Source organism: Poecilia mexicana, unplaced genomic scaffold (assembly GCF_051168715.1).
Source record: "Poecilia mexicana isolate PSO_F unplaced genomic scaffold, ASM5116871v1 scaffold_11, whole genome shotgun sequence".
NCBI classification, from domain to species: domain Eukaryota; kingdom Metazoa; phylum Chordata; class Actinopteri; order Cyprinodontiformes; family Poeciliidae; genus Poecilia; species Poecilia mexicana.
The window spans coordinates 17,612,649-17,623,402 of record NW_028263380.1 but is presented as its reverse complement, the minus strand read 5'-3'; the positions used below and the strand labels follow the sequence as shown (position 1 = coordinate 17,623,402).

The 10,754-nt window shown below is 38.1% G+C and overlaps 2 protein-coding genes across 2 annotated transcripts; both read right to left on the bottom strand.

Annotated features, from left to right (window-relative positions):
- Positions 1 to 445: 445 nt before the first annotated feature.
- LOC106918184 (ictacalcin-like) lies at positions 446 to 4,347 on the bottom strand. Its single transcript, XM_014987735.2, has 3 exons — positions 2,756 to 4,347; positions 1,610 to 1,755; positions 446 to 701 (listed from the first exon to the last, which is right to left on the bottom strand). The coding sequence occupies exons 2-3, from the start codon at positions 1,745 to 1,747 to the stop codon at positions 558 to 560; spliced, it is 282 nt and encodes a 93-aa protein (XP_014843221.1). The 5' UTR covers positions 1,748 to 1,755; positions 2,756 to 4,347; the 3' UTR covers positions 446 to 557.
- A 2,725-nt stretch (positions 4,348 to 7,072) lies between these two features.
- On the bottom strand, positions 7,073 to 8,981 carry LOC106918185 (protein S100-A1-like). Its single transcript, XM_014987736.2, has 3 exons — positions 8,829 to 8,981; positions 7,393 to 7,555; positions 7,073 to 7,304 (listed from the first exon to the last, which is right to left on the bottom strand). The coding sequence occupies exons 2-3, from the start codon at positions 7,531 to 7,533 to the stop codon at positions 7,152 to 7,154; spliced, it is 294 nt and encodes a 97-aa protein (XP_014843222.1). The 5' UTR covers positions 7,534 to 7,555; positions 8,829 to 8,981; the 3' UTR covers positions 7,073 to 7,151.
- Positions 8,982 to 10,754: the final 1,773 nt, after the last annotated feature.

Genomic DNA, 10,754 nt, shown 5'->3' with positions numbered 1-10,754 from the left:
GTGTTTCGTTCACTGGAGAAATATTTAAACTGTGAAGCTTCTTAGATGTAACCTCTAATAAGCTACTATAGTCTTGCATTTATAATGTATATAACGATTTTTTTTTCTCTTTAAAACCAACATTAGAAAAAAAAAAACGTTAAGTAAATCCTCAATTTAAAGCAGACGTTTTAATAGACATTTTAAAGTGGAATTACAGAATCCCAGATAATTAGGATTGTTTTGAGTAGCTAAAACAATTTCCAAACTGTTGTAAATGCTGCTTTGAAGCAAAAAGGCCTGGTTTTGAATCGGAACCTGGGCTCTTTCTGCATGCTTGCATGTTCTCCCCTTGCACGCGTGCAGCTTCCTCTCCCACATATGCCTGTGGGCATAAGGACCAAAGAGTATACAGTGGCACAAATATCACGGCAGTTCTCACACCACCAAATCACCAGATAGACTATTTCAGAGGAAAAAAAGACTTTATTTTTAAATGACAAAATCATATGAATTCAGTGTTGTCTTTTTTCCAAATGGCGGATCTTTCAGTCAGCCTCAAGAGGGCGCTGGAGTTCCTATTGTTTCCCAATGAAGTGCTCATGGCACATCTGAGTAAGGCAGCTGACCAGGTTGACAAACTCACTGAAGTCCACGCTGTTGCTCTTGTTTGTGTCCAGATCCTTGAAGATGCGATCGACTGCTGTCTGGTCATTGGCTTTCTGCGGTCAAAAAACAAAGTGTCACTCTATTTCTGACTTCAAACCTTGCTGTAGTAGTCTAATGTTAGCCAGTTTGTCAGTACTGACATACGCAAAGAGTGCCTTGCAGCAGTATTTTCTATGATATGCTATGAAAAAGTATTGCATTGTTGTGAAGTTGATGGAAAATAACACTTGATTAAATTAATATTGGAAAATTTAGGTCATGTATTTCCATTCATCTCCTTCGTAATCAGTAGTTGCCACATCTACAACCTCAAATATTTTGGAAATTTTGAGATTGAAATTTGTTCCTGTACTTTAGGTTTAGTTAGGCATTGACTGCATACACATGTCGTTTTTATGTGATGCATCAAAAATGATAACATTTATGATTGGTTTGAGCTCAAGGATTTTGAACAAAAAGCCTCAATCAATAAAAACATTTTCAAATTTCACATAATTACGAATGTGAATTTGCTTTGATCTAAGCCATGCCATTGTAACTCTAGCTGTATGTTTAGATTCTTTCTCCTGCAGGAAGTTGAAGTCATCCCTTTATTTCCACATAATGTGCATAAAAAACAACATAAAATACCTATAAAGGGGATGTAAACTTTCATTGAGTTTGTTGGGAGCAGGGATTTTTACAAACTCTTAACAGCTGCTGGGAGGAAGGAGATGTGATGCTGCTGCTATGTGTGTCCAGGATGCAGCAATCTGTCACTGAATGGCCGCAGCACGCCTTCTTATTTTACTTGTAAAAAATGCGAAAACTGTGTATCTTTTATCTTCTACTCCATAATAAGTACAATACACTGAACAGGTGATGGTAACGTGAACAAATTTGGAAAATTCCAAAAGGTATGAACATTTTTACAAGGCAGTGTCACAGCGGATCATGGTTGAATGTTTCTGGGGTCGCTTACACACAGCAGGTCTCCAAATTCATTCTGCAGAAGCTCCTTCAGCTCCTCCTTATTCAGGGTGTGCTTGTCACCCTCTTTGCTGGCGTATTTAGTGAAGGTGGTGATGAGGAGGGCCATGGCCTTCTGGATGTCAGACATGATGGCAGCTAGATTATGATAAAAGAAAAGAGAAAATGTAAAAAAAATAGTGCAAAGTGTGAGTAACTGAACAGCGATGCATTTGTTGGAATCTTATTTTACTCTCTCCACATTTTGAGGCCGGCATCGACATAATCTGTAAAATAATTCAACGAAATGCACATGAGCTGAGCTGGTGCTTGGTATCATTATGTTTTTCACTGGCTGTGTTTTTCCTTTTTGATTTTCCATGGAGCTGGATAAAAATACACCCTGGGTTTCCACCTGGGCCCCTCCGCTCTTATGTCACGCTGGTCTCTAACACAACAGAGTGACATAGGGTCGTTGATATGGTAACAGCTCCATCTCTGCAGATTCCCTGACCTGAACATGCTGACAAATAAATAACCTTGCGTATCATTGATACTTGACGATGTTTTTATTGTTTGAATTTTGCACCATGGCAGCTCTGTAAAGGTTTTGCTGAACCAGCTGTGGTTGCATTGTGACTCCTCCCTGGAGCATGGTTAGCGGAGGAAACTCTGCCATCAGAGGGTTTGTAAGCAGATGGGAATTGTGAGGGAAAAGGACACGAAACCAGTTCAGATGTTTCCATTTCCTCTGCCTGTTTGTTATTTGTATGTAAATCTGTGTATGAATAATACAGAAAACTTAAGTGTTGTGGCCGTATAGTGCAATAAATGTAGCTTGTAGAGCGTAAACAAGACTAAGGAGCTCAGTTTTTTCACGGCATGTAATTTTTAGTTTTGTTCAAAATTGGATGGAAAAGTAAAATCTGACACAAACCATAAAGATTAAACTGTGCCATTGCCATTTCTAAAAAACAACAACAACAAAAAAACAAAACAAAAACTGTAGCAATCTGGGATGTTTCAGGAAGTTAAATTCAACAACAAACCAAAAAATATTTTAGTTTGCTAAACTTTAAGTTTCAAATATATTGTTTGAAGTACATAAATACATAAAATAAAAGCCAGATAAAGAAGAGCCCTGAGGCTTTTGACTCACCCAGGTTGAGATGGCAGAAGATTCGAATGCGACGGTGAGTGTTTTAATGAGCTGCAGGGATGCAGAAACGGCTCTGAATGATGCTTTATACATCACCACACCCTGAATCCTCGCCTCTATGAACACTCCTCTTATCTCCAGCCACTCCTCCTTCTCTTTGGTCCTTTTGCAAGATCATCTACAACTTTTAGGACTTGCAATAATTTTCCTTGTCAAAACAATTTGATGAGCTGCTAAACCCAATATGGTTTTCCCCTCTCTGCATCTGGGTGACGACAGAGCTAACTACAGGGAAATACTGGGAAAATAAAAAACACCTGTTAGAAGCTGCAGAAGAGTTGAGATTGGGGTGATGTTCACTTTCCAGCGGGACAACAAGCCTGAATTTTCAACAAGAGCCACAGCTGCATGATTTATTAAAAAGAAACAACACAAAAACCAGCCAAGGTGAGAATCTGTGCCAAGACTTAAAAATTGATCTTCATAGCTCCTCTTCATCCAATATGACTCAACTTTAACAAAATTGGCAAAAAAATAAATAAAATAAAAAAAATAATAATAAGCAAACTTTCTCCAGATTTGGTGCACAAAAATAAAAATGAGGTGTCTTTGCAAATAAAGTTGGGAGAAAAGAAGAAAGGATAGAAGAAAGTCAGGCAGCACTCAAAAATGGAACTATAAGGAGGATATTGTGGATGAAATAATTGAGGGACAAAGCAACAGACATCTAGGCAATGCAACAGAGAATAAAGTTTGGACTTACAATTTCCCAAACTCTTATTCTCTTTCTCTAAACTTATCCAAACCTGGACAACATTCATGAGGAATTAATACTAATGCAAAGTACTGTAGCATAACTCTTTGACTGTGAACTGTAACAGATCGCTCTTGGTGTTCTGTGTAAGCAGAAGACTGTTTTCAGATTTTTCTTTGCTTGTTTTAGAGGCATGTGACTCTAAATTGAAAACACTGGACACAGTGGCTCACTGTGAGCCGTCTGTTAAGACCCCATTTGGCTTCATTCTTCTTTACAAATTAGTGAATTTGTGACTTGCAGTCGTACCACAAAAGCAAAAACCAAAAAGCCAAAAAAAAAGAAGTGAACAAATCAACACTGTGGCATCTCAGTTTGAATGCTATAAATGTGTGTGTGTATGTGTGTGTGTGTGTGTGTGTGTGCGCGCGCGCGTGCGCGCGTGTGTGAGTGTATGCTCTGTTTTTAGTTTGTCATTCTCGGTTAGAGTTGCCCTCGTGACCACTTCCGCTTTTTAAAAATGCAGATAAATACAGATTACAAATTAACTGCTCCATATTCCTTCTTCATGTGTAAATAAATATAGTCAGACTTTGTCTTCTTTGCTCTGTTTATTATTATTTTTTACCAACGAGCTGGAAAGAAACATCAATGGACGCTGAAAAATGTATTAAAAACAGATTTAATATCCCTCTTAACATATTTGCAACTTTTAAATAAGTTACTGTGTAAGGAGCTAATTTTAAGGAGCTGGTATCTAGTTGTATCTAAGCTCTTCTGCCATCTAGTGGCTCAAACCTGTACTTGTAGCCTGAGGTCTAAAAGCCAAAGTTAACTGGCATCAGGTTGTCGATGTTTCTTTAAAATATGAACAGTTTATTTTCCATGGAGGTCCTCTGAAATTCATTAAAACATTTAATTATTTTTCCTAATAAAAGCCGCTTGCCGATCAGATCAGGTAACCATTTAGGCTCAAATTTTAACTTTTGTTGATGTTTCACTAAACTTAGAGTTATTTTACTTTTGGTTTGTTTTAAGACTTAGCAATAAAACAAAACCGCAATACAGAAGCGTAAAGTAACACGAACAATTGCTTAAATGGTTGCATTATATTAAGACTAAATCAGATCTGAAAATGGCATTTAATTTTGTTTCTTAAACTCTGAAGGCCTTCACACACTTACAGACCGTTTCCAGCTGGCAGAAGCTTGACATAATGTCCCACGAAAGCTTCACAGTAGATCTGGGAAGATTAACATGTTCAGACAAAGAAGTGTTGCTTTAGTAATGAGGGGGCTCCTGCCTGTCTTAAGCCAGGTATGGCGTGAAGGTCTGAATGTTTGCTAACTCTGCAGCAGCTCACACAGTGCACACTCCCTGACAAGGAGTGCCTACAGCAATAGTAAAACTGAGAGTGTGAAGGCTTATCTTATTCTAAAGGGCCCGGAGCAAAGGTAATGATTTCATTGAATCCATTTCCGTTAATATGAAAATTTCATCAAGTAGACAAACTTAATGTCTTTACTTCATATCTACACATCTGACTCAGCACCACTGCATTGTATTAATGTAGTGGCGCTGCATTAATAGCGCTTATATGAAGTTGATGAGAGTATAAAAAGACTCTGCATAGCAACAGAGCTTGGTGTGAAAACAGTGAATCAAGCTGGAAAACCCGAGTCTAAACTCAGCGGTGGTTCACATGGGTGTGGTGCTTCTGTACACACACACACACACACACACAAACAAACGCACACACACACACACACACACACACATACACACACACACACACACACATGCACACACACACACACACACACACACACACACACACACGCACATGCATATACACATACAGACATACACAGTCAGAAACCGGTAACATAGCGACCGCTCTGTTTGCCCTGTTGCCATGAAGACTGATAAATCAGAGAGCCCTGCCCATTAGGATTTGGGGTATTTTCTCCCTGAGTTTAATATTTCAAGCAAGGAATTGAGATTCCACTGGCAGAAACCTTCCTAAAACACCAAGCATTTGTCATTTCATTTATCTAAATTATTGATTTCATTGATGAAAAACTGAAAAAAAAGAAGCTCTTCCTGGCTGATTGTGTTGTTCAGGGGTGGATGGGGAAGGGAGGGGAGCAGAAGAGCTGGCCTTTTCCTCTCTTTCACCAGATATGAGTCACAATGAAAACACTCGACTGATTGAATGCATCTTGTGACTCTGTCTCTTCGTTTCCACACTGTGCCTAAAGCAACCCTCTTTCCCATTTAACTTTCGTCCGTCTTTTGCATCATCGTGTTGAAAGTTGCAACATCAGCTGAGTAGCTGTACTTCACAACAGGGTGTGTTGAGCCTGGAACATTCTGCAGATTCCTCTGGGCAGCGATAAGCAGGATTTTATGAAGCAAGGAAGCAAAGTTCGCCTCTTTATCCAGAGTTAGAGAGGCATAAAATACGGGTGGGAGTCACATAATCACACCTAGTTTCACTGGCACTCTTGCCAAGAGATTGATCCACATAAATAGTTTTATGAGGAGGTAAAAGTTGTTAAAGTTAAGGTTTGAGTATAATCTATGTTCAAGTCAAAAACCTTAAAATTAAGGCAGTTTTTACAGATCCAGTACACACGGGGCAGACTTGAAAATATTTTTCAACTTTGACCTTTAAACTGCAATAACTGTTTTGCCTCAGGCCACTTAAAATGTCTGTGTTTCTGCAACATTTGTTTGTCCAAAATAACTCCAATTCCTGTAGGTGGAATAGTCGAAATATGAAAAATTTATGACTTTCCTCATCACTATTGTTCATATTAGATTGATTAAATCTTGGTCTTTTAGAAGAATAGTCTTCTTTGACTAAGTTAGAAATTTAGAAAGTATTTGAAATGACCAAATGGCAGTGGGATAAATCTAGATGTGAATGAATCTTTTTTAAATTGAAATGCCTTAAAGTAAATAAATGGGATTAAGTCTTGGGTGGCAGTTGAGTAACTGCCTAACCAGTGTAGTTCAGAAAAGCAACGAGCATTTCCTTATCTCATTAGCCTTCTAATATTATAAATTTCTCTAGTTACTGCTGGTCTGTGTCTGATACCCTCTTGACGTCTTCAACCCCAACGCTTGGGTCACTTGGGCGAGCAGAGACCGGCGAGTCAGTGAGGAAAAAAACCTTAGAAGCCATCAAGACGTCAGGATGATGTCTGATCAATCTTAGTAGGATTCGGTCTCAAAAGTTTAAGTTCTCGTCACACTTTACTCTAAATATGTTCATTTTTGGGCAGAACCATGCAATAAGTATAATTTCCCTCCATTCACCTTGGATGTAGATATTGTGCCACTTAGTAATTTGCTCTAGTAATATTACTCAGTTTGAAATTAAAAGTGGAGAACCACAAAGACATCCAAGAGAACAGCAACTAAAACCAGCCAGACTGACCCTTCAGTCTAAAAAAACTGTAAAATGGAAGTAAAAATTGGTGTAAAAACCAAAGGAAAACACTTTTCAAGTGATATCTACATTACACACATTTGTAACAAGCAGGAACGCCTGAAAGTTTAAAATCATCCAATGAGTTTATTTGACAAAACAATCTTTACAAAAAAATATTTTTGGTGCATTAATCTTCACTTTCACTATTTCAGTCCTTTGTGCATCTTATAGCACTGCTCACAGGCAACAGACAGTCCAACTACCAGAGCAACAAACTCCTCAAAGTCCACCTGGCCGTCACCATTGGCGTCCAGGTCCTTCATTATCTTATCGATGGCACCAGGGTCCTTCTGAGACTGCATGGACGGACAGAGAGAGATCGAAAGTGAAAAATCTTGCACTTCATCAGAAGCGCTAGAGACGTTTTCAAGCTCTTTCTCGCACCTTAAGGAAGTTAGACAGCTCGTTCTCCATCAGCTGCCTGAGCTCCCGCCGGCTCAGAGTCCCTGCTCGGCCGTCCTTGGAGGCGTAACGGTGGAACACCACGATGAGCAGCTCCATTGCTGTTTCCAGGTCAGAGGGCATGGCTGCTGGGAATGGGTGAGGACTGAAAGGTGAAGACGGCGCAGAGGAAAAACGGTCAAACTCAAATGAAACTTCGAGGAGGTGCAGAACGAACTCCCTAAAGACCAGAGCTGCGTTTATTAATTCGGTAAAGAGAATGAAAAGTATCGCTTTTGATCGATTGAAACATTTGATCAATTGAAGTCACTGCTGCAGTGTGATTAGCTTTGCAGGCTTGAAATGTAAAAATTGCATGTTTTCAGTAAATATTTAAGAAAATGTTTTATCGTCTCATGTTAAGTTTTCCAGGTTTTCATATTCCAGAAGGTTTAAAAGAAGTAATTTTGTTCAAACTTAATTTTGAAATGTTAAACTGGTGGAAGGACAATTCATCGTTACAATAAGTCGGCTACCTGCCAACTTAGTTTTATCCAAACTTGTGTTTTTTTAAAGCAAAATGTGACGATGACTCTCCTTGGTCATCCTTTTTGCTTATGCAGTTCTGGATTGTTGACCACAGTACAAGACCTCATAATGCAGTGCTTTGAGTTTAGTGACCCTCCAGAGGAGAGAGGCTTTTGAATCACATTAGTTAATGCATTATGTAATGTTAGCATGCTAAACTTTTCACATTAATGTGTTAACATTGACAGAACATCCAGAAAGTAATTACATCTTTTTAAATCTTCATCAAAATACTTTAACCCAAATTAATTATAGGTACCTCCCTCTTTGCTTTCTCTCGCCACCCTTTAAACAAATGAGTAAAGTTCACAAGCAGTTATTATGCAGGGTATGTTATTAAGTTGTTAGTCAGCAAGATAGGAGCCATTGCCTCATGTTGACAGAAAACCCCCCCAATCCTCCTGATTATGCTTTGTTGTAGCAACAGCTTGAGAAAAATGGAGAAGTAGAAGGAAAAACTGAGACTGTGTCATTGATGTGGGAGGCTGAGTGGAAAAGTTGAACTAGATGAGAAATGAAGAGGCCCACAGTGGTAGGATTGAAGTAAAGAGAGAGGACAGTGCCCACAGCCACAACCACACCCTTATTTTACCCTACAATGCACTTCAACAGGCAGCAAAAAACACACAATATGGGTTTATTTTACCGCATATAGGCCTAAAGTTCTAAAAGTTGTGTCAGAAAGTTGTTAAAAGTTATGGAACATTTCTACAAGTTGTGTTATTTTGGATTTAGCTCTGACACACATACATATATTAACGATTCAACATTATTAGTCCTCTAACAATCACTGCAGGGCCCCCCGCCTGTAAGAGAGCAGCAGCCTGTTAGTAGGTTAGCTTAGCTCTTACCGTGGATAAACGCGAGGAATCTCTGGCAGAGGAGAGGGCAGAACGTGTGCAGGAGACTGAGAGAAAAGCAGCAGAGGTTTTTATACGCGGACACCGCCCCGGCTCTGTGAGTCAGGCTCTTCTGTCCACTGTAACCATAACAGACTGCAAAGGGGGGCGGGAACCAGAGAGTTTGTAGTGTAGGAGTCGCCCAAAGATCCTTTAAGCACAGTACAGTCAGTAGGTCTGGGTTCCTCTGACTGACCTCATTCATCCTGGAATTGATTTCCTAATCTATCTCAGTAATTATTTATTTCAGCATTTCTTGATTTGATCATTTTTGACCGTGTCATTGTGTGTCCGTCTGTAGTGATTAAATGTTTGTCCTTCTGTTTCTGACCTCACCCTGGGTGTGTGAAAAGTGCATAAAGTTTGATCAATTGATTCGAATGAATGAAAATGGAAAAAATAAACATACAAACAAACAAATGTGAGTAGCACAAACAGTTTTACTCAACGGCTATATACAGAGTTGAAGTTTATGATGAAGGAATCGAATGTTTAACTTACCGAAGCGGGTGATTGGTCTTTTTGGACTCCAAGAAAAGGGGTTTGAGTCTTTTTTCTTATCTTGTTGGGGACTTTAGAGTATAAGAAGCTTGTAAAGTAACATTCTGAAATTTCTGCAAAATCTAGGCAATTTAAATCACCTATAAGTGAACTTTATCTGCCCAAAAGTTTGCATATGCGTCCTCTTCTTGTTCAGCTAATGTAAATTCTCTGACTTTGCCATATATTTCCTTCTGATTTGAAAAAAAAAAAAAAGTTTTTCTTATACGTTGTACAGTAAAAACCTGAAAGTCCCTTTATTGGTATATTCTAGATTGCTGTCAAAACATCACAAAGATGTTCTGGTAGATTGAAGTCTGTGAAGATCACTGTTATCTTCAGGAAACAGTTTGAGTTGACCAGTGGTGGTTTCCATTTGTGCAAAAACTACCACTTGACATTTTTTCTCAGTTGGTTCTGAATGAATAAACTGAATCAAACTTACAGCAAAATGAACTTCCAGATGAATAGAAATGAAAGACGTTCAGGAATAAAACATAATTTCTTGAACTATTTTGTCAACGTGTGTAACTGAACCATAATCTCGCAGAGACCATGTCTGCAATCCTTTTTGAGTAAAAAAAAAGAAAAAAAAGTTTGAGTTTAGCGCCACCTTGTGTTGAAAATGTAACATTGCATGCAATTACTGCAACATCCAAAACGGGCAACCGCTTGGAAAATTAGATCACCATTAGGATTTTATTTTATTTTATTTTTTTACTTTGAGAATTTTCATTGTCTACAAAGAATATTAGTCTGTAACGATCCAGCCTACTGGATCTTTAATGAGCTTAATTTGGAATATTTTGGTTGATTTTTATCATTTTAATCATAAGTTTTTGCTACTAATAAAATATACAGAGAAAAATGTATGGTGTTAAACTTATTGTATGTACGTCCTCTGGATGAATCCTGGAAGGCTAATTTCCTCCAGTTTGTATGGCAACAGTTTTGACAAACTAAAAAAATAAAAAAAATAAATAAAAAATAAAAATTAAAAATAAATAAATGTGCAAGGTTAAGTCCTTCTGCTATGGGCATAACATTTTTTATGTTTTAGAAAGTACATTTACATTTTTTTTAATTTATTGTGTCACCTCAAGGAGAGCCTCGCAGGAAATGGTCTGATTTTATGACCAATTTTTCCCCTAAAAGATAATAAAGTCACTTGTTTGTCCCTTCAGTTGAATGCAGAAATGTTGGAAAATTACAGGATACAGAAACATCAGGAGATTCACTATAAATATAAAAATAAAATTCATTCATGGTTAAAAAAATATATTGTTTTTCATTCAGTGAAGTCAGCGGATCTGAGTTTCCTTTAAGTAAAAACAATTA

Coding starts and splice junctions, on each gene's coding strand:
- LOC106918184 (XM_014987735.2), bottom strand. CDS start 1,747: ATGTCTGACATCCAGAAGGCCATGGCCCTCCTCATCACCACCTTCACT. Junction 702..1,609: donor AATTTGGAGACCTGCTGTGT/GTAAGCGACCCC, acceptor TTTTGACCGCAG/AAAGCCAATGACCAGACAGC.
- LOC106918185 (XM_014987736.2), bottom strand. CDS start 7,533: ATGCCCTCTGACCTGGAAACAGCAATGGAGCTGCTCATCGTGGTGTTC. Junction 7,305..7,392: donor AGCTGTCTAACTTCCTTAAG/GTGCGAGAAAGA, acceptor CCGTCCATGCAG/TCTCAGAAGGACCCTGGTGC.